This window comes from Meriones unguiculatus, chromosome 2, assembly GCF_030254825.1.
Source record: "Meriones unguiculatus strain TT.TT164.6M chromosome 2, Bangor_MerUng_6.1, whole genome shotgun sequence".
NCBI lineage: Eukaryota > Metazoa > Chordata > Mammalia > Rodentia > Muridae > Meriones > Meriones unguiculatus.
This window is the reverse complement of record NC_083350.1, coordinates 162138921-162166497: the sequence shown is the minus strand read 5'-3', so window position 1 is coordinate 162166497 and position 27577 is coordinate 162138921. Positions and strand designations below refer to the sequence as shown.

Genomic DNA, 27577 nt, shown 5'->3' with positions numbered 1-27577 from the left:
TGTTTTTTTTTTTCTTGGCATTGCAAATGGTGTGGATACATGGCATGGTTTGAAGGTGGGGGGTGCTACCTTGAGTGTTGTATTCTGTGTTTTACAATCCAAAGACATTCTTTCATCAGGCACCCAAGTTGGCAGACAATTGCGTGTCTGCAAAGATGCCCATAGTTTATACACCTAGTGCACAAAGCTGCTTCTATTGATAAGAACATCTGGTGTTCGGCATAGAACTCTGACCCTGAGCACGTGGTGACATCGCTTAAAAATGTAACATTCTATAATCTTGATGTGTGTTTTTCAGTGAACTATCTTAGAGACTAGTGAAGCGCGTTTTCAACAGAGCAGCAAATGTCTGCTGCCGTGAGCACCTGCCATGGTGCCAGTCATGTTTGTTTTACCACATAAATAAAAGCCCCCCTGCAAGGTTTCTAAGCTCAGCTTCTTTTGCACCTTTTAAGAGTATAGTCTTAATGCAAGTAAACTGATATCTAAAATTGCTTTGGCTTTTTTCAACTCTTAAGTTTGTATTTTTGAAAATGTAACCCATACCATTTCAGATTCCTTGTTGTTGGAGACTGGTAGATGACTGATGGATTAAGAGAAAAGCTTATTTATCTATAAATAGGCTACTCTGAAAATGGAGAGCTCTAGTTTTCTTCATTACGCTTAAGTATGGTAAAATAAATCTATTGACCTCCTAAGGGCATTATCTTCTCTTCTTTTCCCAAAGAAGTAAGATACTGAACACTACACACTTTTCAGAGGCGATAGCTCCTCATGGACTCAAAGAACTTTAGGAGTAGAAATGGACTTTAAATGCTACCTCTTCCACCCCATTTCCATCCAGATATCAATCTCTCCACCACAGAAAGGTGGTCAAGTAACCTATGTCCAAATGCAGCCAAGACTATTCATATTACTTCTCTAAGCAGTATCTTAATTGTTAGTGAGGCACAGGAGCAAAGGTCATTTCCTTGGGTTGAAATCATTTCTGTGGACATTTTCCATTCATCATTCTTATTGTCCATCTCTATAGTTTACCAGTACAAGTGGAATCCATTTCTACAAGACACAACTTTGGATTTTGGGAAACAAATAAGACTCATTTTGGCTCTACTTTCTCAATTTGCACATTCCCATATTTTCTTGTTCATCATGTGACAAAGAGATATGGTTCTCCCCCACTCCTGGAGATATGACAGAGCTGTCAATCCTTTTCTTTAAACTTGCTACTCAAAACTAAAAGCAACTGTCTGAGTGTGTTCTGATCAGCACCGAGTCTTCTTTCTCCTGAAGAGAGAATTAATTCTCTTCAAGATCATACTGGCTTCTATGTGGTGCCATGTTTTAACGTTTGACCAGCCTCACAGGTTAACCCATTTTCCTATTTGAGAGGTTGTTCTTTTGGACCAAACAGTGAGACTATCTTTATGTTAAATAACATCCTTAATGGGTTTTGTTTATTTTATATTCATTTTCTTTTATACTGTTAACTTTTGGAGTCCAATTTTGTAACGGCATCTACTACCCTCTCCTTTTTCCCCCTTCCTCCACCCCAGCAATTGGCATGGCTCTCTGTGTTAATTGTTACTAACCTGCCTAGGTATACTTAGACACTTAGTCTCTCTTGGAATATTTTAATTCTTATTTGCATGTCTAGCTTGAAAACAATAATGAGAACACACAATGAGCTCTTTAGAACTGACCTAATGAGATCAGCCAGTCGTTCATACTGACAGACACCAACGAGACCCACTGCCTCTAAACTAAGTTGTCCTACCTACTTTTATTGCAAGCAGACAAATCACTGTAGAATGTCTATGCTGGTGAGAATTTTTAGGTTGATTGCAGTTAGTTTGCTAATTTGGAGGCAGCTGGGCCTACAGAACCAAACACGTGGTTATTTTCGAATTTAACGCAATTAGCTGCTCAGGAGAGGCGCTGTGACATTTGAGATGTCATCACCTCCCAGCAGATTTAATGGGAACCATTCGGGCAGGTTGCTGACACCTGGAGGCTTTTACGGAACACCTTCATAAAAGCACTGCCCTGAAAAGTAAGAACACACTCCAAGCATAGTGATTTAGCCTGGGATCACATAACAGATGGGGACAGACGTTGCAAACTTTTTGAAGTAAGTGAGAAAGCTGAGCTAACAGCTCTAACCACATTTTACCAAGATGTATCTGACGACTATGCAGTCAAAGAAACAGTTCACTTTTAAATGTTATGAGTTACTCATGCCATTTGTATGAATGTTGTCACTCAGCCTGGGTCCACAATGCATCAAGATTTGGAAAATATCCAACTGATACAATTGACTCAAGCAGTGTAGACAAATCTATCACACAACCAAGCTTTGGCTGGATAATGGTACTGTCTCCATAGTCTGCCTTGACATACACTTAGGATTTGTTGATGTGAAAAGGCCTAAATAGAATCAAGAAGCTGAGTTCTCTCTCCTGTTTGATTTCTGAATTAACTTTACAAAGGAAGAATAAGAACTAAATGCTTCATAGACTAACTACTGTCTGAGTAATCTTGGCAATAGGTCTACAGAGAATTTGAAGACAACCCAATTTAGAAACATTAAAATAATGTTTGTGTGGAGCACTGGAGACTAATAAGAGTTCATGTGATATAGAAAAGTCATACATTTATTTACTCTTCAAGTGGTTAAAGAACAGAAGCTGTTGATGCCAATCTGCAACAACTAACAGAAGCCCAGTTTTTTGAAACAAGACAGACTCTGTCTACAGTTTTGATATTGTGTGTGTGTGTGGGGGGTTAGCCTGAACAAACTCTATGAAATACATAATCAAATTAATAAGCAAGAATAAATATTTGAATCTTTAAAAATTCATAAAGATTTAGTCAAATTGTTTAAAAGACTGAAAAACTATCAGGGAATTTTGTTTTTGATAGAAGCAACACTTGAAAATGAAGATCTTAGATTATATATTTGCTTGAGAGGCCATGGCAGCTAAGGCTTCAGAAATGAAAGAATTTGTTTGCAGTTCAACCTCTGATGACCAGGAGGTCTTCTTGACTCTGCTTCAGAGCCAGACAAGGATCTCTCCACCTGCCATGGGAACCACAAGCCCAGAGCCCACGAATAGCTAAATGCCTCCACCCAAGAGCTACTCCTCACAAACTCATAGCTTGGAAGGAGTTAAGGAAACCATCTTTTGTACTCCAAGGATTAACGCCATTCCCTTAGAAAGTTACTCCTAAAGTAGAGTTTTCAGTCTTTAATTAGGAGAGCTTGCTACTCTCCCAGGTACCTACTTCATTTAAATTTAATCTCTGTTACACAAAGAAAGTCTGGAAGTCCTTTGAAATTGCATAATTTTGGAAAATTCCCTCTAGTTGTACCATTATATTTATGGATATTGATTGAATTTATCATGGAAACAAGAAACAGTGAAAATTGCAGCCAATTTAATATTAAGGTTAACAGAATCTGGTAAAAATGTTAGATTTAAAACTGTAATATGATCTTCTATACATTTACTGTAAAGTATTTCTTGTAACTTAAAGAGCAGAATTTTCTAAACTGTACTACTAAGAATGAAATGGATTATTTTTCGTAAGATAAAGTTGAGGTATCAAAAGGTATTATCATTATTTAATTGTAATTTATTGAGTAAGTTTGTTCAGTATTTTAAAAAACAAGTAGCCTATATACATTCCCACATTTACTCATATACATCTTCGCACTGAAAATTCTATGACCATAGGGAAAAAAGCCATTAATCCCAGGAGACAGCTAGTATGAATGTTTTTTTTAAATGGATTTTAATTTTTTTTCCAGCAAGTTGCCAATTTGTCTGACAAATTCATCCTTATGGCATCCCTGAGAGGAAGGCATATTGCCATGCAACAAAGCCATCTGAAACATCATTTCCCATTGGATAATCTTACTTTGTTTTACCGGTCGATACCTTATACTTTGTGTGTGCTATTCTGTAGCTGTCTAGTATCACCTGCTGGTGTACTCAGCTACAAGAAGGCTGTGTCCAAGGCGACAAAGGCAAGCCTCGCCCCACGGTTATTTCTGTTTCCCAAAGAAACTCACTGAACAACGTAAGCAGTTTTTCCTGTTTATTACATGGTTTGGCTAAGCTGCTAAATGTCACAAAGTCAAGTTCAGGGAAGAGTAACATGGTTGCATGTGAAACACAAGGTACAGCATTTTACAAGGAAACTACAGCACAAAGGCATGAAAACTTTCCAACCTGGGTAGTTCAAGAAAACATTTCATCAGTTCTCATCTCTACACATGTGTGTGAATTGCCTCCATTGATGTATTTCCCAATATACTGCTGCTTAAACCATTTTAATAACAAATGCGTTCCTCCCCGCCCCCCCAAAAAAGAAAAGACTATACATCCAAGCAACTCCAACTGCAAAGGGTATGCAACCTTTATAAGAAAAAATAATACCACTTTATAACGCTCGTAGTGTTTCAAAGAGTCCTCAGGGGAAAAAAGAAAGGGAAATAAGTTCCTTGTCTGACAATGAGTAAAAGCACCTCAAAAGCACACCACAGTAAAATTAACTTCCATATTCTTTGCCTATTAACCTTCCACTATCTACTACCCTGGCTTCAAAAACATTGTGTGGCCATATATAATACAAACACCTAGTGTCCCATGCTTCACCACCTCAGAATTTGTCCATCACCTTTTATCACATTTTAAAGACACCGTATGTCATGCACTCTTAAAAATATAGTGAGGGCCTTAGATTTTCCAGTTTTTCCTACACATGTTGCAGGCACAAAATTAGAGATATTTTTCAGCTGACAGTTTAACACGCTGTATCGGCGATTATTATAATTAACTTAACGTATCTCCTCACTGTTTCTCTGTGGGTTCGTTCAATCAAACACTGCTGTCACTAACATGCACAATTAGAGGCACTGGCAAGGCTAATGCAGATAGGTACAAATGAGCAAAGGTACACAGACAGTAAACTTCAGTCAATAATCATTTTCAAGTGCATGTACACTCATGTAGACATACATACACACAGCGAGTATCTTCAAAGTAGTTTAACAGTTTATAAGCATGAAAAGAACACACAGGATGGCCTTACATGTTACCTGGCTTTGTAACTAAACTTCAAGTCAAGCTTACTTTGACCTGTCCTACTTTTATTTCAGCACAACACACAACTACCCAGCAGTCTAATCTGTTTAGTAAATATTGATTGATAATTACTGTAGTCATCAATACACACACAATGGGAAGATGTCATTGCATTCAATCAGCTTACTGACTGAACATCAAGGATTTACAATAGAAACATCAATGAGTATATACATTTAAGAATCAGTGTAAGACTGGATTTGCTTGGATTTCAGTTTCTCTGTTTGTCTGGATTTCAGTTAATACTGGATAAATCAATGCATGTGAAGGTACATGTGAAGGTTTGGAACTGCTTCACCATGCTGACTTAGCAAATTGATTTTGAGCTTAAATATGTGCCAACTAGTATGTACATCATGACTTTATGACATAGAGCTTTACATACAATTCTATAGGAGCCGGTAACTTTTAAGGCCATACCACAAATATCACCCTTTACTCTTCATGTTCTATATACATACATATTTATGTAGGCACACCCACATATACACTGAATCCTGCAAATGCAAAAAAAAAAAACCCACCTAAACACCTGTATAGATACATGGCCACCATAAAAAAAAAAAAAAAAAAAAAAAAAAAAACAAATAAACTTGGCAGTTCAGCAGGTAAAATATATGGATTTATATTTTAGGGTTATTCTTATGCATTTTTGTTCACATCTATTCTTTAAAAACAAAGCTTTTAGACACCAGGGTTTTTAAACAGAAATAAAACCACAGTCAGGTGTGGATGCGAAGTAGAGGATAGCTAAGTACCTTTGCTACTTAGCATAGAAAGCCCTGGCAGCATGCCAGAGTTGACCAGACGTTTGCAGAAAATGGGAGCTGATTTTGAAATGTTAAGGTGACCTCATATATGCATGCAGGTATGTGTATAGATGGGTGAACCTCAAACTTCTAGTTTAGACACCTATAACAGTACAGACCTGCTGCCAAAATGATGGATCAAGACAACGACCACTCCACATGGCTTTTGAGTTCATGCTGAACACCATGTTTTGTGTATCACTGGGTTTTTAGCTTAAAAAATGCTGAAAGCAGGGAACTCTTTGTAACATCTTTCTCTCTAGCTATGTCTTAAAAAAATGCAAACATAAACGCAAAATCCTGAAAAGGTCAACACAGGATAGTCTACGTTTAGGGGTTTATCAGCAGGAGGAAAGCATGTGACTTTGGTTGGCTGGAGTCCTCTCCTGCTCAGAAGGTCATTCTTAAAAGTTCAGTGACTAATGATGTAAGAAGAATTCTAAAAGCAGTCACATCTTAAGTGACTGTAAATTATCCATTGGGTTTTTTTACCAATGAACTGGTTTCCTGATTGGGTGTTTAAAAATTTTGCTTTAGTATAATAGAATTATTCCCTGCATAGAAAGAGATCTCAGAGTATGCTATTTCAATCTCAGAGGGACTTTAGTTTCAAAAGTAAATGAGATATATGGCCCTTGAACAATCCTTTAATAAAAGTCATATGTTCCAAAACGAAATGCCATGGAATAGCATCTCTCTGGAACTACTTGAATGGAAAGTTGGCCACAAAACCTACTGGCGATTAGTCCAAGTCTGCTCTCTTTCTGCTGTATCTAAACAAAGCCATGGACTTTATAGCAACTGGCAATATCTGCTACTTAACACAGAGTAAATAGCATTTATTGTGTTTCTCTGTGCAGTAGTTGTCCATAAGATTGACTACACAGGGAAGTTGAAATTACTGAAATTTATTTATTTATTTATTTTTGTTCTGGACTATCTGACCCACTGCTTTCTTTGCATTTTTGACAGGTTAGTCAAATACATACTAATCTTTTATGGGCTTAACTGTATTAAGTAATGCATTTTACAAAGACATAACACTGCAATGGACAGCACAGGCATCCTCACAGATGTTTACTGTTTCAGCTAAGACAAGGCAGTCCTTTGATCTCAGCAGGAGTCTCTGTTCATGTCGATTGGAAACAGTTTTAAAATCTGAAGTCTGGAACAGGTATGATTATTTTCTGTTCTTTCAAGATGGAGAGATCAGTCTGCAGTTCTCAAATAACATGCCAAAGGGGTGCCCTCCTCTCTAACAGACAGAGTAATGAGGCACTAATTATTACTCGGCTAAATTTTCAAATGCTGGTATGTTGCCTGGACGTTTTGTTTTTCTTCTTCAGTTGGAATATTTTATTCACTTGTCAAGCATGATGCTAACATAGGTAACTATAAACCAGATGGAAAAATTTGCTAGTTGAACAGTCTACTCAGGGAAATAAATCAATAACATTTGAAACTGTATGACAAGGGAGTTCCTCTCCATCTTGAATTTTCAAGGAAAATTTGAACAAAATTTTAAGTAAAAGGCTCCAAATGGCACCATACATTTTAAATCTGTCACCAAACTGAGATATGTCAAGCCTGGAGAATATAAAATCCATGCTTTGTAAGTCTTAAATTGTTAGTGTTTGAACTAGTTAAAAAGAAATAGTCACGGGTATGGTCTAAATACAATACTGATTTCTAACATCTATATTTAAAAATAATTGTTTTATGCTAAAGCAAAGCCAACTTACACTTTTGAGAACAGAGGACTAGAAGAGAAGAATTAGTAGGTTAATGTTCAACAGTGGGTTATAATCATAGACACACTTGGTTTGACACAAAAGGAGTTTTGCATATGAAAATATTCCAAACAAGATTCAGGGCTGATCAGAATGGAGCGCTGGATACATGGAGATCCAATGTACAAGCACCATTTAGGAGAATTTTAATTCTCAAACTGAGTTTATTTTTTGAAAAAAAAAAAAAAAAAAAAGTACAGGTCCAATAATTGAAAAAAATACTGTTGGCTGTTATAGAGAAGCATTATATAATTAGCAATAATGCCAAGTTTTTCGTGTTTTTGTGTAGCTGAAACTATTTTTATAAAAGATAACCTTGAAAAATAAAATCCACGTGACACCAAAAACAGAGCAGTCTGACTGCTTATGTTAGTCTTTGTGAGCTGTCTGCTGTAGGGCTCCCCTCTCCCTTTCAGACATACTCAAGCAGAAAAATCAGCAGAAAAGTCAGGAAGAGGGTTTTTTTTTTTTGTCTTATCTTGCAATAAAATAACTAATCAGTCATACGATTTTTTTTTAAAAAGTGTACCTTTTAGAAAAACCACATCTGTTACCGTTATTTGAATTTCCTTTGTAAGTAAAGAAAAATTGTATCTCTATGTCTACATACTGATTAAAAGAAAACTCGTTTGTAGAAATGACTCTAAAATGCTGAATCATTAGGGTGGTTCTGGTACTCAACATTGGATCCATATATGAAATTTACCTGGAACCAGGCCTTACTCATAAAACCCTCAGCGATGGAACAAATATTGTATTCCAATGCTCCTCCGTTAGATCAAATGGAGGAGATAGTATAAATTTTTTTTTTTCAAAGAGGAATAGAAAATGTGTGCACGCTTGCTTCTGAATGACTTAATCATCTATGCAAAACTCTTTTGTGTATTTTGCTGTTAGACGCTTGCTTAGGAAACGGGAAACCTTTATCCCACCACAAACCATACACATCGCTCCATTGTGTCTTTTACACTGAGTCTCCTACTGAGTCCAAATCATCCGACGAGAGGGGGCGGTACAGGTCCTGAAAGATGAAGGGCAGGACAGATTCGTTTACTCATCTCTCTCGGGTTCCCTGCTGCTCTCTGATGAGCAACGTGGGAGGGGGCAGGCCCTTGGCTTCTAACATCACTAGAACTACTCAAGTCACCAACTTTGGATAAGAGAAAAGACAACACAGGCAAAGCGATGCTTTCGTTTGGTTGGCACGAAAATCCTTCCAGAGCACTCAGGAGCTCCTGCCTTCCTTCTAGTCCAGTTGAGTTATGGCCCCTGCTGCCTGCCAAGACCGCCTATGCTATTCCGTGTCTGGACAATTCTTTCATGGGCATTTTCTTCCCATTCTGGGTAGAAGAATGTGCTTACCTCACAAAATAATTTACCACGTGCAGCAGCTGGCATTCAGGATATGCCGGGCAGTAACTCCATTAGGCACTTGCCCACAGCGTGAACCCGACACACGCTGCCCTTTCACAGTTTTATGTTTGGGTGACAGGGAGACTTCTCAGTTATGCCCATCCGCATCCCATTCCCAACTCTCCTTCTAGTTCCCAACCGCTTACCCATCTCCCCTTCTTCCTGCCTTTCTCTGCTACTACATCTCAGTGTTGGTAGCCAAGCAACCAGCTCAGTTACACCCAGTGTCTACAACTGGCTTTTTTTCCAGTTTTGTGCCACCCACTCCTACATCATCCTATGGATCAGTTAATCTACAAAAGTCAGTGATGTGGGGGTGTAATGGGGAGCTTCATTCAACCCACGCAACACAACACATTTTTTCTTGGTGTTTTAAGAAAGGGGACCCCTCAAAAAGGTTTATGGATGGGAAGAGAGCCTTAAAAATTGACTTCTGAGGCCAGGCAGTTGCTTGTAGACAGCCACCTAAGTGGTTGTGCTTTGTATAAACAGGGGGCTCCTTGGTTCATGTCTCCAATATGTTTACGAAGAAAAAAATCTGACATGCAGACTTGTCTCGAATATGACTATTCTAAAATGTCAAAAGAAGTAATTTAGAAACTTGATCTTAAGGGAAGAAAAACAGCTTATTAGATCATAGTTAACATAAGTGGAGTACAGCTATTTTTACTTGTAAAGAAATCAGTCATGTATCTTAATTCTCCTTTTAAAAATTAGTTTCTGAAAAAAAATTAGTTTCTGCTCAAGTATTTTAAGGTGTGTGTGTGTGTGTGTGTGTGTGTGTATGTGTTTGTCAACTCATTTTCTGGGCATGTTACTAGGCAACACAGAAAGAAAAAAATAGAAGTGGCTACTGTTTTCTAATTTGCAATAAGCGAAATTAACTTATTCTTTGAAGTGTTTTCTTTTAGCACATACCATCTTTCACTTATTTCAGTATTTCCTGCATAGAAGTGTAGCCAACCATTTGAAAAGAATATTAACCAAATTTGAAACAGGAACAGTTTCTAGGGATATTCTGGTCCCGTTTTAACAGGGAGGGGTTATTTGATGCAGTTGTCTACACAAAAAGATGAAAGCTTCTCTCACTAAAGCAGCTGGAAATGTCTCCATGGTACATAGATGGAGGGTGTTCATAAATTCAAAGCCTTGAGAACAGAACCATCTTTGAATACATGTAGCTAAATTCAAAAGCCTAGAAACTAAAGCATCTTTGAATGCTTACAACATGTGTTTAATAAATGTTTTCAGATGGTGATAAACTTTTTGTCTCTCTAAAAGTAAATGAGAAAAAATTTGACTCCTTCAATGACAGTGCAATACTGGTGGTTTAAATGGCATAGAGCCATGCCTGCTAACCATTTCTGAATTGCTAAGAAGTGTTAATTATGTAAGTCAATGACTACAAAGCTGGATGAAAACTTTCTGCCTCAGTTGAACAACAACAACAAAAAATCCCATTGAAGCCAAGAAGAAAAAGATGCAAATTCTAGCCACATTCTGCTAACTGAGCAAAAATTTATACTCCCAACATAGAGGGGTCCCTACCAGCAACTCCTAGAGAGAGGAGTCAAATATTCTCATCATTCTGAATTTTGACTCAACTTAAACCCAAGATACCCAATAATGTCTGAGACTGAGTTCGGTGGATCAAAAGGCATTTTGGTTTCTCTGCTAGCTCTGAAGCACACATGTCAGGAGAGAGGACGTTCCTGGGACGTTGTCTATGTTAGATCTGGCTGCTTCTGTGGAATGGAACCTTACTGCCTAGTATTTGTGAGTACCGGACGGCCACCGGCTCTTCCCTCACTGAAGGATAATCCTTTAAGAGCATGAATGAATGTGACCAATCCTGTAGGTCCTTAATGATTCCTAAACTCATTCAGGATGGATGACAGACTTCTCTAATAAAAATGATCCCATCACTGAACAGAGAAGCACATACAAAATCACTGGCTTTAACAGAATAAAGGAGCTCAACTCTATGCTAGCAGAACCAGCAGAGAAACATATTGGCAAGAGATTCAAAGTGACTGCAGACTGACTGGTTTCTTTTTGGCCCCCACTAAGAATAACTGATGGTTCTGACAGCCTAAAGATCCAACTTGAAAGAGAAGGATTTCCATACTTGATGAGTTTAAATTAATCAATTTTACAAGTGTCATTTAAATGCATAATAAAAGAAATTAAACTCAAACATTCTGATATATAAGTGCAATAGCCTCCAAGAAGACCCTGTTTATTAAACTATTCAGTAGGCACCATCATATAAATCACCCAAGTAAAAAGAATCCCCCATCTCTTTTCCAAAAGCAGGACCCTGAGGGGACATCTACCTTTTCCAGCATGCCATTTCCTTTTTACCTTTCCCAATTCTCATCTTCTGGTCTTGGTATAAACGGGATTAATGGGCCGTATGGGGAGTGAGGGGATTTGAGTAGTTTTTTCATTCCAGATGAAGAGCTAACTCTCACCCCCTTGCTTAGCCTTGGAGGAGCTGACCCCTTTTCCAGTAACTTTCACACCTTCATCTCCAAGCTCAGGTTATCTCTCTGCTATTATACAAGAGGCTCAAAATAAATGTGAGAGAATGAGTTCAGTGTGGGTCCATTCACAAAACCTTCATCCTATGCTCCCAAGTCCTGCTGCATGGGCTCTCCAGCTGCTCTGGACCACCCTGCTTGCCACTGAGGAGTTTCCACCAGGATGCTACCTCTATTGACTTTTCCTTAAGGGGCCGGTGATTAACAGATGTATGTAACGAAACTCATTACAGCTAAGGACACTTTCGTGCATAATAAGGTTCGTGCGTTATGAACAAACAGGAGGGTCCTTAAAACTGAAAGCAGCAATTGTACATTCTACTCAGAATTAAGACTTGGCAAATTTGTGGAAGTTGAAAGACCTGGGTTCTAGCTGAATCCTAGCAACGGCGAGTGAAGCACAGTTGCTTAGCCCTTTCCCTGGTCATCCCCCCAGAAAAGCACACTTTTGGCTGGCACCCGTGCCACTCTGCACCAAAACTTAGACAGGCCGTAAATAGGTGGCTTTTCTGTGTCCTTACCCTCTGCTTCCGCAGGCTTCCTGGGCTGGTGGGTGACGGACTTGGTGACTTGCCCGAGCGTGGAGTAGAGAGCTGACTACCAGGGGTTCCATTAACTAGAAATAAAAGGAATTACACAGAGAGAAAAATAGCACATTAGAAATTTTTTACAAGAATTCATCTTTTCAAGGAAATAAACAGAGACGGGACATCAGCTAAAAATTAGAGCCATTATCTGACTCATGAAGAAAGCCTTAGGGAATAACTGTCCCCAGACATTCACTGTTCTGATAATCTTGTGTTTAATACAACAGCAAGTTATATAATTTTTAAAAATGTACTTTGCACAGTTTTCCTTTGATGACTTTATTTGAGCCAAGAGAGATTTTCTTAAGTATGTTCAAGGCTTTGAGATGTGTGTGTGTGTGTGTGTGTGTGTGTGTGTGTGTGTGTGTGTCTTTAGTTTAGTTACCCAGTGGGAGAATTTTTTTTAAAACAGGTCACAGGTGGCATTCCCAAAGACTTGAAAAAAAATAGACCATTGTGTTTTTATAATTTAATCACTCACTTTTAAACATTCTTCCATTCATTTATGTCCTGTCTATTCCCCCTGCTTGATTCTGATGTGTCTGCCCCAAACAGGACAGATTAATTGTTCACAGATGCTGAGAAACCCTGCACTGTTTGTCTTTGTTGCTATTGAACGGATAAAAAGCTGCCAACAGGTCCCAAACTCTGGAATCCTACCCAGCACTCAAGTTGTGGAAAGCATTGTCAGTAGGCTGGGATGAAGCCACGGAACCAGGCTATTCTCTTCTCTAGCTAGCACCACCTCTGAGGACACATAACCCCCACCCCCAAAGACATGATTGAATAAAGATACCAAAGGCGGCCACTCTAACTTGGCAACCTCGCAGATGCACAGGGAGAGAGGAATCAGACAGGAGAAGCATACATTCTGGAGGGCGCCTTGGGGGAGAGCCGGCAGTACATTCCACTTACCTTCTATGAGCTCTAACATGGACACAGTCTTAGTGTTTGACCTGACAATAGCAAGAGCCAGAGCCTCTTCTCAGCACCGAGCCCAGCACCCGCAGACCGGGGGAAGCAGTTGGATTAGCTAGGGACGGCTAAGGCTGCTCGGGGAGCAGGCTGAATGAGATGCAGGATTCATCAGCAGATGCCTTTTCCTGCGTAAGGCTGACGTCTTCCCAGCGGCAGTGGGAGGTGCGGGTTCTGTCTTAGGCTACATCAAAGGTGTCGATTAAGTCTCATGCCAACGCGTTGCCACCGCAACCCCCACCAGACACACACTCACTCCTCACTCCGGAAGCCCCAGCCGGCTCACTGAATCATGAGGAAGTGCCTCTGGGGGCAGCCAACTCAGTGACTCATACAAGACTCAAAACGACAGTATCTCGTCCAAAACCTGGCAAGTTCCAGGTGATAAGGACATACAGAAGTCTGTGTGTTTATTGACTTTTTTTTTTTCTCCATACACTGAATTCTCATAAAAACCTTGACGGGAGGGGAAATCTCCTGGCCTCCTGTGCTCCAAAGAGCTTTAAAATGCCACATACTGTACTCATTGGTGGTTTTCCCTTTGAAATATATTTGATAACTATGTCTTTAAAACCTTTTTTGGGGGCGGTTGTTTACTGATGTTTTTGCATAGCACAGCAGCAGGCTGTGAGCGCTTAAATTTGTTTGCATGCTACTGGTCTGTAGTCTCATGTTCATGGCTTACTGGACTGGACTGCCTGGCCAGTGGTCTCTATGGAAAAGGTTAGGAAACAGGCCAAGATTTCAGCACGGTGGAGAACACAGAATCTATACCGACCAGTGGAAGAGATGCTGCCCCCAGTGGTTGGCTGGAGGGCTCCGTTTTATTAAATTAACATTCAAATTGCTGGTTTTGATTCTACCTCTAACTGGGGGTGGAGCTCGGGCCTGGGGGCAGGGACTCAGATAGCAGCAGGCACTTTCTGAGCAAACACAAACAAGAAGCCTCTGTTGAGCGAGTGTGCATGCTGTGGGTAGCTTGGCTTGTCGCAGACTCACATTCTATCTGCCAGTCATTGCATCTGGACCTCTGAAGTATCTCATTTAACTCCTGACGAGTTTATGACATAGGCGGTGTTATCTCCCCTCCACTTTACAGATGAGGGAATTGAGTCACAGGCAATGAGCAGCTTGAAAACTAAAGGCTGAGGTCTACACTTAGTCTTAGTCCTACTCTCACCTTCCCTCACTGCACCAGACGTTCAGGCTATAGGGATATATACATACGGTGAGGTGCTCTGGGAGGGGAAGCTTGGGGTGCTGTTATTGGAATCCCTAACTAACGGGGCCAAGGTTGGCCTGTGGGCTATGGAGAAGGCAGCAGGAAAGAAGTTAATCACATAAGATGGAGGCGTGCTGAGGAAAAGTGTGCTGAGTTTATAAGCCACCTGTGTCAGAGACAGGCATGGTGAGGAACCTCTTTAAGCTGAGGAAAGAGCATGAATAAAGGCAAAGGATCAGCAGAGAGTGCAGGGTGCTGAAATTCACGGTAGAGAGCTTGGGTTGTAGTCAAAAGCAATGAGAAGCTATCGAATGGTTGTAAGGGGAGTCAGGGGTCCAGACTTGCATCTTAGAAAACTCTCAAGAGCTCTTTCATGGTCAAGAATGGATTAGAGGGGAACAATCTAGGCACGAAGCTACCCCTTACAATAACATCAAAGCAGGGCCAGCAAGACAGCTCTGCTGGTAAAGGCATTTGCCACTAAGTCTGGGGATCTGAATTCAACCCACCTTTCCCTTCAACATTTCAAACAGAAGAGTTTACATTTCCTTATCAACTGGAACCACAAATTCAGGTTCTGTATCAACCACTCAGCACATCTGGTACATGCTAAAACCTCTTTCCTGCAGGAAACTTATTGTTGACTATGAAAGTTTCTGAAACATCCTAGATTTTGCAAACAGTTGACTAATTCATTGTTTCTAAATGACCTCAGATTCTGTGTGCACTAATGAAGAAACAGGTTTTTTTCCTTTTTTTTTTTTTTTCTTTTCAGTTCGATGTCCAGGGCTCTCAGACACCAAGGGCCATGTGCATATTTTCACCTGTGAAGCTGGCAATGACATTAGACAAATCTCAGAGCAAGACTAATTGAGGGGTAAATTGCTTCTCATTTTTTATTTGTGTAACTATTTTACCATGTCCCTGACATGACCAGATACTATGTTTAAAGGAAGGAAGAAGGGAGGAGAACATGAAAGAAAAGTGGAAAGGGAATCCCAGAGGGATTTGGAAGGAAGGATTTGGGAGAGTTTGAGGGAAGATGAACAACACTAAGGAAGTGTAAAAAAGTCACATTGAGACCTATTCAATAAGCTAATTAAAATACATTTAAAAAAAATGCTGAAAAGAAAAAGGGCATGGCAGGGGATAATGCTCCTTCCGGAAGCTACAGAAATGCTAGTGCTGAGGCGGAGTCTTTCCAAGAAGCTGTTGGTCAAGGTGGCGCCACTCGTACCCAAAACAAGGCAGCCTATTGCCGTGGGCCTGGTCGTCTGCAGCACTTAATGGCAAACCCCTGTTGCCGATACCACATATGCTGGGGACTGAATGTAGGTAGGTAGATCAAGCCGGAGCTGATCTGGAAGCCTCCTTGGTGGTAGCAGGCTGTGGTGGATTGCATGTGAGTGGCTGCCATATTTGAACTTTGGATTCCCAGTTGGTGAACTATTAAGGAAGGATTAGAAGGTGTGGCTTTGCTGGAGGGAGTGTGCCCCTGGGGCTGGGTTTTGAGGCGTCAGAAGCCCACCACAGGCTCAGTCTCCTCACCTCTGCCTCCACCTTTCTAATAATGTGCACTTTCAACTACTGCTCCAGTGTCATGCGCCTGCCTGCAGCCATGCTTCTTGCCATGATGATCATGGACTAACACTCTGAAACTGTAAGCAAGTCCTCAATTAAATACTTTCTTCTATAAGTTGCATTGCCTTTTCAGAACATTAGGAAAGACAGTGGCTTTCATGGTGTTGGAGGGTACTATGCATGCAGGCTGCTGTGGGAGAAAAGTTATCACGCAGATGTGAACCCTTTGAGCCAATAAGATCAGGCCTGGAAAGATCTGCGTGCTGTGTAATAGTGTCATGAATGTAATGGCAGATAACCAACTACTTTTTAATAGGATTAGAGGCCGTACCTTAGGAAGGAACTCATGCCTAGTACCATCAACCTGGTACCAAGAGCTGATAGCCAGAGAAACTGTAGGCCAGGCCATGGTGAGAACCCATTACTATCATTTTGCTAAACAGACATGTGATCAAACTGTATTTGAAGCAGTCGTGTTTATATCCATATATTGGCAATGCTATTAGAAAAACCTCTTATTTCAGCTGGTCATAGTGCAGAGACTCATAATTGGTTAAAGTGCCAAGCCTCATGAACATTCTGGAAGAATGGGAAAGAGTGCCAAAAGGACATCTTTTGGACATCCTTTGTACCCATGAAATCACTGAAGCTGTTGTTGTCCACACATGACCTACATAGGATTATGCCCATCAACATTTCCTTATGGGAGAGGTCCCAGACTTCCCGAGGGGCTACTGACAGTTAATGGTTGCTAGGGGAAGGAATGTCACTTTCTTCAGTCACATAGCCATGGGTAAGCTTTCTATGCTCCAGTAAGTTTTCTATGCTCCAGTAAACAGCCTCCCACCCTCACTCACGCAAGCAGCTCTAATTAATGTAATGGGTCACATATACATAGAAAGATACAAAAGTAGGATGGGACATCTTGGGGAGAATAAGGGTATTTGCAGAGAGGGAGGGGGAATGACAGGGAGTAATGGATTGAACATGATTAAAATTCATCATATACACATATGAAACCATCAAAGACTAAACTAAATAACAAATAAAAAATTGGAAAGTCAGGTGTGATGGTAGAAGCCTATAAACTTAGCAGTCATGAAATGGCAGCAGGAGGATAGAATTTGAATCAGCTCAGGAGACATGGTAAAATCACAGGGAACCTGAGTCATATAAGAAGACCCAGGAAAGGCAGAAAGGCATAAATGGTGTCAGCTAGAATCACTACATGCTAGAATTTTCACATCACTAGGCATTAAATAGGAATTGGGGAGGAAAAAAACCTACCACTTCTGCTGAAGTAGGGGTTCTCCTAAGTGAAAATAATGGCTAAGAAGTGCATACATGAGACAACTAAGGGCATCTATTTCTCTCGGGAGGAGCAGGATGCAGAGGGATGAATAGACTTGCATGCTTTTAAAATACAAACGTCTCTTGAAGTAACATCTGTGGTGAGATGCTTCTCATTCTTCCCCTGTCAGTCCTTTGTAACAGAATCAGAGTGCACACGGACTTTTGATCTGTCTTTTCCTTTTCTGGAAACACAGACCTGACTTCTGACACAAAGAGAGGATGGAAGGCGAATCCCTGTAGGTGTTCTACAGTGTAAGTGATATTAAAAGAAACTATACAACAAACCCACATCATACTTACTACCAGCTCAGCTAGGATCCTCCGCCCCTTGCTTGCTAGAACAACTAAGCTTACTCAGGAACAAACATGCACCATAGTTTCTCAAGGCTTTATGTTCATTTGAAGATGTTTAGAGTGTGAGGCAAAGTGCCTGTAGCTCCATTTGATTCTCAGGACTTTTGTTAAAAAAAAAAAAAGGTTTTTACAAAGTATTTGCATTTGTAGTTTTTGTCTTAAAACAAAAAAGTCAATGAGAAAGTTTTAGCAATAGCTTACTAAATTATATATATATAATAAAAAACTAAAAATATTTGTTAATTAGAATATATTACTTATAATTTCTTGAATTATAATGAAGAATTTAAGTTGTTGCTCTTAAGTTTTTGGGTCAAGTTCTTGCTAAGTAATGCAGGCTGGATTGGAATGTGAGCATTGTGTCTTCATCCTGCTGAGGGCTAAGATTATAGCATGAGCCACCATGTCTGGCTTACACAATAGAATTTTTCTAAGTGAAAAGAAATGTCCAAGTGATATCTTCAGTGGCTATTGTTTCTTTTACCTTTGGACTGCATTTGTAAGTTTCAACCTGTTTGCTATGATGAAAAGTTTTGATTTGTCTTTGACTTTTTGAAAAAAAATTTAAGTGCTACATGGGCACGTTTTGGAATGAAACTTGCCATTTCCCTGTTGTTTTGTAACACAAAAGGCTAGCTTCTTTTTGACATTGAAATATCCAGGACCAGCAAAGAAAGAAAGTGGTGGCAAAGGCCTGTATATCTGTAGGCTCCAGGATGGCTGTACAGATGAGGCTCCAGGTTCTGCCTTAGGCTGTCCTCGGCTTCCTGGACACAGAGGAAACTGTTAATTGTCCAAAATCTTCTTTCTGAGCCCTGTGTCCATGGCCTGCCACATTGTCAGGGTGAAGTAGGAAGAGGAATGAGAAAGCATGTAAACTCAGCAAAAACAAACAAAGATGGTACTGTAATGGGGGAAGGGAACAGGTCGTTTCTCTAATTTTAACTTCATAGGTGAGATAGAGCTTTAATGACTCTACTGGGAGTGATAAGAAGGAGGGGCCACCAGGAGCAGGGGTGAAGGGAAAAGAGACAATGGCTTCTGGTAGTTCTATCATTCATGCAGTCAGAATCCACCCAGAAGGTAACGTGAACCCAACAGGTTAAATGATAGAATTTCTGAGTTTCTAAAAGTTGGTCCAAGGCTGTGGCTGTAGTGGGGGGCTTAGCACATGGGTCAGCATGGCAGAGGACAAGAAGCCCCTTTAAGCCTCCATATCCTCCTTCCACCTCAGCCTGGGGCCAGACTATGGCAACCAAATCATGAAATCATGGAGACTATTCCCAGGCAAGCCCCCTACAGCCATGTGGTCCTGTCTGCTTGAATAGCTCTTCCTAGTTGCATCCTCACTGTGAAGCCCCTTTAAACTCCTCACTGTGTGGCTTCTAGAACAGACCACTTCTGTCTTGCCTTTCACCTCCAGATTCCTGCTTTCTTGAGCTATCACTTCCTTCTCAGTTTTCTAGGTTCCACTAATCTGCTCTCAGAATGACAGATGCTCCTCAGGGTTCTGTTTTTAATCTTTGCAAATCTCTAGATGGTGCAGAGGAATCTTACATTTCTATTGTTTAAAAAATTGCTTCATGCCAGGGTCGATGCTGTCAGCTCAAATCTCCTTACTAAAACAGTCACCAATGTTTCCTGACATTTCTACAAGCATCACACATTTCTCATGCTTCAAGTGGAACTCTACCCTCGCTCCTTGGGATGAACAGACTATCTCTAAGTTGCTCTCATCTTCACATCTAATTAAATCCGTCAGGTTCACACCCCTTTGAAATTCTCTCCTATTTCCAACAAGGTTTCGGTTCTCTCTTCCTGATTTCTTCCCAGGGTGGCTATAGGAGCCTCTGGAGCCTCCCTACCCTTACATAGAGTTGTTCTGTCTAGGACAGTGCTCTGTTGCTGAGACCCAGCTCTGGTCCTTGACAACACTTCATAGTCCCCTTTTACCTCTAATACCAATAAAAGGAAACATGCTTTCATGGCCCTCTGCAATCTGACACGCAACTCAGCTATGTCAAGTTTTCCAGACCTTTCCAGGATTCTATTCTGTGCTTTTGTGTTTTTCAGGGACTCTCATTGTGTAGCCCAGGATCGCTGCAAACTCATACTTCTCCAGACTCTTGAGTATTGGGATTACAGGCATGTGCCACCATGCTCAGCTCCATATTGACTGAAAACTGTTCCTTACACTTTTATGGCTTTATGCCTTCATTTAAATTGGAGAAAAATGTCCTCCTGTCCCTTCACACCTTTGCGAAATTCTCCCAGTCCTAATTTACAGATCCTAGTCGTCTGGAAGCTTACTCTGACTGAGTTAATGATGCTTCTTTCCTCCATCCTCTAGGCCATCAGGACACTGAGTACATCATAACCCCCCCCCACATACACTAGAATACAAATGAGTTTTCTGGCAAGGACTGTGGTTTAATTGTTGTCTTCTTGGGGCTTAAGGCATGCTGGAATGTGGCAGACGCTCAGGAATTGTCTAATTAACCTGGTGTTAACAACGAGGAGCTTTATAAGGCAGTTTGTACAAGATGCTATCTCCAAGTAAACATTAAATCATGATACTGGTTCAGAGCTATGAACCACATTTCAAGCAAGTGCTCAGTGGTGAGAAGAGAATAGTTGCAGGAATGGGCTTTAGGTACATGAAAATTTGCAAACACAAGAGATGAACCACTAGGCTCTTGGTGAATTTTATCTTCAATAATTCTGTTGAAGCCCAAAAGCAGAAATGCTCCTTCATACAATGCAGATAGCTGAATCTCTGCACTGAAGAATAGGATGGAGCTAAGATTAATAGCTTGCATTTTCCTTCGACAGTATCAATAGAACTTGCCAAATTAAGTCTAGTGAGCTGATTAAAATTTTCTGCACTTCTCCAGCTTTGATTCTGGTCTTATCTGCATATGTTGCATAAAATATTTTATATATCCATAAAAAAATGTAAAGTTTAAATAGCATAAATAAAAAGACCAGGATTTCTGGAGTCACAGATAAGTAAGTTTTATGCCTGGGTTATGCAAACAGTGTTTCAGTCATTGGAGAAATTCGTGGAGTAAGGCCTTTCTTTCTCTTTTGAATGTTCTCCATCACATCTCTAGGAGTCAGCACCGACCCTGCAGTATTCATTACTGAGCACTTGTTGCGGTGAATGTTTCTTTACAGCATAGACAATGCAGTTGTCTCTCCATATCCTTGGGGAGGGGTTCCTTCTGTGAATACTGCAGCCTACAGATACTCGAGTCTCATACAAACTGGCATAGTATCTGCATATGGCCTACGCATAGATGCTCATGTAGATCGTCTGCAGATTATTTAAAATACTGACAAAGTGCAAACACGACATAACAGTGATTATACCCCATTACTTAGGAAATAGCAACCCCCAAATAAGCGACATATTCTGTATGGATACAATTTCTTTCCTGAGTATTTTTGACCCACGGTTGGTTGTACTGGCAATGGAGAATCTGCAGACACGGAGAGATCTGTTCTTTAGAATGTATGCCTCCAGAGGCAGGGGTGGTACACCTCTCATTGTTCAGTTGGGGGTAGGAAGACACCTGTCGGGGCTCAGTTATCTTTGCCACGGCGATCTATGAGATTCAAAGTGGAAGATGTATCTTAACAACACGTTGTCTGTGCATCTTCCGTGGGATAAAAGCCCTAAGACAAATCTCCTGCCCCAATGCCAATGTTCTTGGAAGCGATCCAAGGTGAGGGCTACATTTTGAAATCTCCAATTTTTTTGGAAGACAGCAACAACTGCAGCTTCAGTGCAGGGCAACTCCTGCTTTCCGTGTTATGAAACAATATGAAGATAAACTAAACTCCATTGATCTTTATTTAAATCAAACCAGTTCATATTACTGTTTATCATTTTATGTGTGTATGAAGTGCATGTGTATGAGCACATATGTCTGCTGTGTGTGTGTAGTGTACCTATGTATGAGCATGGGTATGTGTGTGTAGGCATACATGCTGTCATGCTAAGGCCAGATGCTAAGGCCAGAAGGGTGTTAGGTTTCTGATTTTCTTAGGCTGTTTCAAAAAATGCTGGCTGGCCACCAGGCTTTGGGGATCTGCTCATATTTGTCCCCCAATGCTGGGGTCACAGGCATATGTGGGAGTGCCTGGATTTTTTATGTGGGTGCTAGGTAGTCAAACTTAGGTCCTTATACTTGTCACCAGACAGAGGACAAGCTGAACTCTTTCAGGGGAGTTTGAAATACAGCAGGTTCGGAATCATGCTGTGATTTCAATAACTAGGCCTTCCAAGAGTAGAGAGGCTGTCCATGCTTTGAGTCATCTAGAGGTCTGCTAACGGTGGTCAGAAGTATGGATGGATATGGCACCTTATAGACAAGAAAGATGAAGACAGGAACCCTCATGAGGCCAAGAAAGAAAGCTCAGAAAGCCCTGTCTTTCCTCCTCAGTTACCCAGAGTTAAACAAGTTCTCTCTGTTTATTTACTTTCCGTTACCAGAATCCAGTGCTACTTAAACGTATGCATACATCAGGGTTACCCAAATGTTCTAGAAACTCCAGCCTGCATGGCCCCATTCCAGAGTTTCTGAGTCAAGTGGATCTGAAATGGAGCTCCAGGCGCTACATGGCTAGCATGTTCTCAGGTGGTAGTAATGAGGCTGAGAACCACTTCCCTCGCTGTTGCTCGAAATGTGACATGGACCCTTTGAAACCCCCTAAAAGATGCTAAAGCAGAGACTCATGCTCAGCACCCAAGGGGATGGAATCAGCATGTTAAGCTTCACCTGTTCCCAAATAGCTCTCCTGAACTTTAAAGTTTGAGTCTTATGCTTTAGAAAAGTCTTAAGAGACTGTCCCAGGCAGGGGTATACCTCCCCATACCCCAGTGTCACTGCTTTTTAACCCCAGAGCCATATGAGGTAACCCAGGCTGGTGTCACAAGGGTGAGAAACAGATGCAGCAAAGACAAACTGGAAGGCCTCCGTAAGCCAGGCCCAAGCATAATCAATGTCGCAATGGAAAGTTCTCGACCCAGAGAGATGAGCCAGGTAGAAGGCGCAGCAGCAGCTGGTAAAGCGCTTCCATTTGGATCAACTCTGTATTTCCTGAGTCTCAGTAAGAGTGCTTTTCTAAGTCTGATTTTTTTTCCCTTCTTACAGCCAACATGCTAGACTTGGACAAATCTGTTCATCCGCTTGAACATGTTCTAAAATTATAAAGCAGAGTCGACGCCTGCTTGAGAACCTCACGCTCTCGTTCCACACACCCTCAGCTGCGTCAGAAGCCGGGCAGCTGCTCGGGAGATTCTGAGTGGCTTTACCTGAGCTGGTGGAGGCGGGAGACTTGCTTCGCCGGGAAGGTCCTGGGCTCTTGGTGGTGCCCCTGCGCGACGCTGATGCTATTTTGGTGTAAGAAGTGGATTTCACCACACGACATTCTGGGGAAAGAATGAGAAGACACATGAGGGGTGGGGGGACAGTCAAGTCGAGGACACTCCAAGCCTCCAAACTTACATTACTTAGAATAATACTGCGAATAACTGAATAGTCTGGTAAAGGGGTGCTGTTATTGGATTTCTCTCCACGGACCCCTTCAGTTATCTGTGCTTTTGTAATTTTACCGTGAGTTTCTTCTGGTGATGGAAGATTCCACCCACCTTGACAGGCCCCAGTGTATTGTCCTGGGTCCTTACTGGAGCAATTGTGCATCTATATGATATGTGCAAACTATATGGGGGTAACACTGCAAATCAGGTGTGATCATCCTCCTTACAAATACGTGGTAACCTTCGATGCATCACTGTGAATCTACCTACTGGAGAGCTTGCTTTCTGTATATACAGTTGTCTTCCTGTGAGGGTGAAAAATAATCTGCATGTTTAAATTCTCAGTTTTTGTGTTCGTTAAATTCCATGCTAAGTATTGTAAATAATGAAGAGCTTCCTATTTTCTCTTCACTAAAGGTCTGGATAATGACACCCAAATACACACTATCTTGCTCTCAAGAACGCATCTTAAATAATGAAATTCTGTGTTTTGAAATGATAATCAATTAGATTGAAAAGATATGGAGTATATTAAGGCCACCTGATAACTCATGATCCAGTGCCGTCTCATTTTTGAAGGCTCTAAAGTATTTTTCTAATCACGTTTCAGTTCTTGCCTGCAGGTTCCTGCCCTACTTGAGTTTCCCTCAATGATGGATGGTAATGAGGATGAGTAAGACTTTTTTTTTTGTCTCCAAGTTGCTTTTGGTCATGGTCTGTGTCACAGCAACAGAAAAGCAAACTGATTCATGGGTCCTTTTCACCATGATGTTTGGTAGTTGTCAAGCATTTTAGCACATGGAATATTCTGGTTCACTTAGGCATTTAAACTTTAAATTAAACCGATTTAAGCATTTTTCTTACTGTAATAACTCAGCAGCACCCCTGTAAATGAGCATTCAGTCACCTGATTATTCCCTTATATGCATTTATTCCTTGAAAATTGAAATTCAACTTTTAGTAACTAGAAGAATATGTTGTAAGTGCTCAAAAATAATGGCTGACTGAGTGGGTTGGAAAATATGTAATTTTCCCCCTAAATTAATGTTATGTGTCTGTACATGCATATCTGCTTGTCTGTATGTGCACTGTATGCATGCAGTTCCCATGGAGGCCAGAAGAGGGCGTCAGGTCTCTGGATCTGGAGTTAACAATGGTTGTGATCTTCCACACGGGTGCTGGGAACTCACCCCTTAGCTGCTGAGCCATCTCTCCAGCTCCCACTGTTCCTCTAAAAGCTCTTGTCCTCTATCTAGTGTCACAATCAAATCATGCTTTCATTAACATATGGTCATTTTCCTGAACTCTCGTGGCTTAGCATTATTCTAATTTTGTTTTGGAAAATTTCTAAATAAGATTAAGATATCATTGCTTAAAATCGGAAGTGGTTTTATTGCCAGCAATATTGCAAACATTTTTATACACATACTTATTATGTGTATTTCTTCTTTTGTAATAACTTACTAATGTCCTTTGATTGCTTGAGACTGAGAAAGCCTTTCCATTATTGGCTTGTAAGAATACAGGTTCTACATTAAAATTTTATTCTTTAGCTTGAAATTTTATTCTTCAGTCTTCTACATACATAAAATGATGTTAGTAACACATTTTTCTTTGTTGGCAGTTGCTGAAGTATGTTAACCTTTTGAATTTTTTAAACATTTATCTTTATTTTTTATGTACATTAGTGTTTTATCTGTATGTCTGTGTGTGAGAGGGTGTTGGATATCTGGAGTTACAGACAGATGTGAGCTTCCATGTGGGGTGTAGGAATTGAACACGGGTCCTCTGGAAGAGCAGTCAGTGCTCTTACCTGCTGAGCCATCTCTCCAGCCCAGTCCCTTTTGAAGTTTTTTAAGTGTAGTTAAGATTAAAGAATGGGTCTAGGGGATTCCTAGTAGGAGTCTCAAGGTCCTGGATTTAATTCTCAGAAACACACAGACACACACAGACACACACACACACACACACACACACACACACACACAGAGAGAGAGAGAGAGAGAGAGAGAGAGATCCTATCTATTCATTATTTTTATAAATTCACAAATCCAGATCAAACACTGAAGCCTGGCTTCATATTGACAATGACTTCTCTAGCCATATAATTTGCCATTTTCTAAGTTCAAAATATGTTTCTTTCCCTTATGTGCTTTGAATAAAGTAGTTGTTATTAAGTAACAAGATCAATGCTGTAAGCCTAGAAAACAATAGATAGGACACAGAGAAGAGCCTCATATATTGAACTGTGGCAAAGTGAAGAGGAAAGATTTAATGGCAGGGAATGAGAAGAAAGAGGAGGAAGAAAAAGAGGAGGGAGAAGAGAAGAAGGAGGAAGACAAGAATCCTGCCATTAGGTGTATGGTGTCTTCTGAGTTTTTTTCATAGTAAAGAGGAGAAAGAAAGAAATCTGTGCCATGATTGTTCACAGTCAGTCCAGTTTCTTCCAGTGCTTACTTGGAGGCACTGCTCTGGCCTGCCTAGGAGTTCTTTCTTGAGAAACTTAAAAACAAACAAACAAATAAATAATAACACCAACAAAAAACAACCAACCTTCTTCTATAGGCTTATCAACACAAATTCAAAAGGCACGACCAAAAAAAAAAAAAAAAAAAAAAAAAATCCCAGCAGTATAACGCTGAACGCACAATCAGAAACAGTGAGTTCATTCACATGATGTGGAGGTTTTAATTCACAAGGCAGAGCTTTGGAACCAGAGAAGAAAACCTCAAATTAGCTGTCCTCACAACTGACAATATATTCTGGAGTTTGTCCTAGATTTTGGACATCCGCCCCGTCTTCTGGCAGCACATTAGCAACTAAACTGAATCACTGCAGTGTGGCTGGTCTATGGGCATGCCTCCAGTTACATTTTTATCAAGTGCCCACTATGTGCCAGGCACTGAGCACTGCAGGCAGGGTGATGAACAATACAAAATCAGAATTTGCAACACCAACTGGCAGCATCATCTTTTTTCCACTAATTTTTATTTCATAAACCACAGCATTTGAAAGCTCTTACTAGTCCAACACATTGCTGCTAAATAAATATATATCCTTCTGATTTTAAATCAAAATGAAGTCTGTAACGAGGGCAGGATGACCAGAGCTCTTCATTAAGGTCGTGGGCTGCTGGAGACCACATAAATTTAAAACGATTATTTTGGAAGTTCAGTTAGTTAAGCAGGCACGAGTGGTCAAAACAGAAAGTTACCAGATGGCACATATTGCTAATAATAGCCATCTCTGAGCTTTAGCTATGAATTTAAATGTTTGTTTTAGGGGTTTCCTCATGCTGTTTGTCCCAGGGACAAGGATTGCTTGCTGTAACTCTAGCTACCAGCACAACAGAACCAGTCTTGTGCATACTAAGTTGGGATTTTTCCAGCTACCAGAAATACACTAACTAGATAGTTTGTTCAAACAGCTTGGTCTGATGAGAGCCAATGAAGGCGTTTCAGTAAGTTTTGGAGCTTTGTCCATATCATATTGTTAACCAGTCAAATAGAGTCATATATTATTCTGCCTCATTCCCTTACTCTGCTGAGAACTAATAGCATATGGATCATTAAAGAATATGGAATAGTTGCTCAGCAAATAAGACTAGGTTTGCTATTTGTCCTTTGAGAATGTGTGTAAACTCCAAGTGGCTTACATCAGAACCCTAGTCTCCCTGTGTCCAAATGTGATACTGGGTTTTAACTTTGTCTCTCCATGTGTGACAAAATGGTGAAAAATTTGTATCAGTGGCCAGGGCCAGGGGAAGATGAGTGAGTAAAAGATAAGTGGGATCCTAGGAACAGTGGCAAGAAACTAGTTATAAGCTCCGGACATTGAACCCAACTTTTTATCAAAGTGTCTATTCTGTCATATAAAAACAAAAAAGGAACTCACTTTGAGCTACATGGAACTAATAATGTGAGGATTGTGGAGTCTGAAAGATGATCACAACTAGCACAAATTGCATGCTACCAGTGCCCCCAGAGGAAATGAGGCTCCCTGAGTCATATTGGGGATCAGTCTAATTCTGAAAGCTTGGGCTGAGTTACAGAAAGAGAAACAACAAAAAATTATAGGAGTGGCTTTCTTGTTCTCTCTACAGGGTCAAAATAAACCCAGTTAAAGAATGTTGTGGGGGGAGAGGTTGTATATGTGTGTGGGGGAGGCTGTGTGTGGGGGAGAGGAGGTTTTGTGTGTGTGTGTGTGTGTGTGTGTGTGTAGGTTGTGTGTGTGGCGGGGTTGGGGAGCAGGGAGT

The 27577-nt window shown here is 40.6% G+C and overlaps 1 protein-coding gene across 9 annotated transcripts in view; it reads right to left on the bottom strand.

Annotated features, from left to right (window-relative positions):
• Dclk1 (doublecortin like kinase 1) overlaps window positions 1–27577 on the bottom strand; it is a 280821-nt gene that overhangs the window by 56982 nt on the left and 196262 nt on the right. For 5 of the 9 annotated variants that reach the window (XM_060378336.1, XM_060378335.1, XM_021637555.2 and 2 more), the window contains exons 5-6: window positions 23098–23214; window positions 12227–12321 (exon numbers count right to left, since the gene is read on the bottom strand). In XM_060378336.1, the coding sequence (XP_060234319.1) occupies window positions 12227–12321; window positions 23098–23214 (212 nt within the window). Of the gene's footprint in view, window positions 1–4087; window positions 8771–12226; window positions 12322–13207; window positions 13533–23097; window positions 23215–27577 lie in introns of those variants that run through there. The other 4 variants (XM_021637556.2, XM_021637557.2, XM_021637560.2 and 1 more) reach the window with 3 other exon arrangements.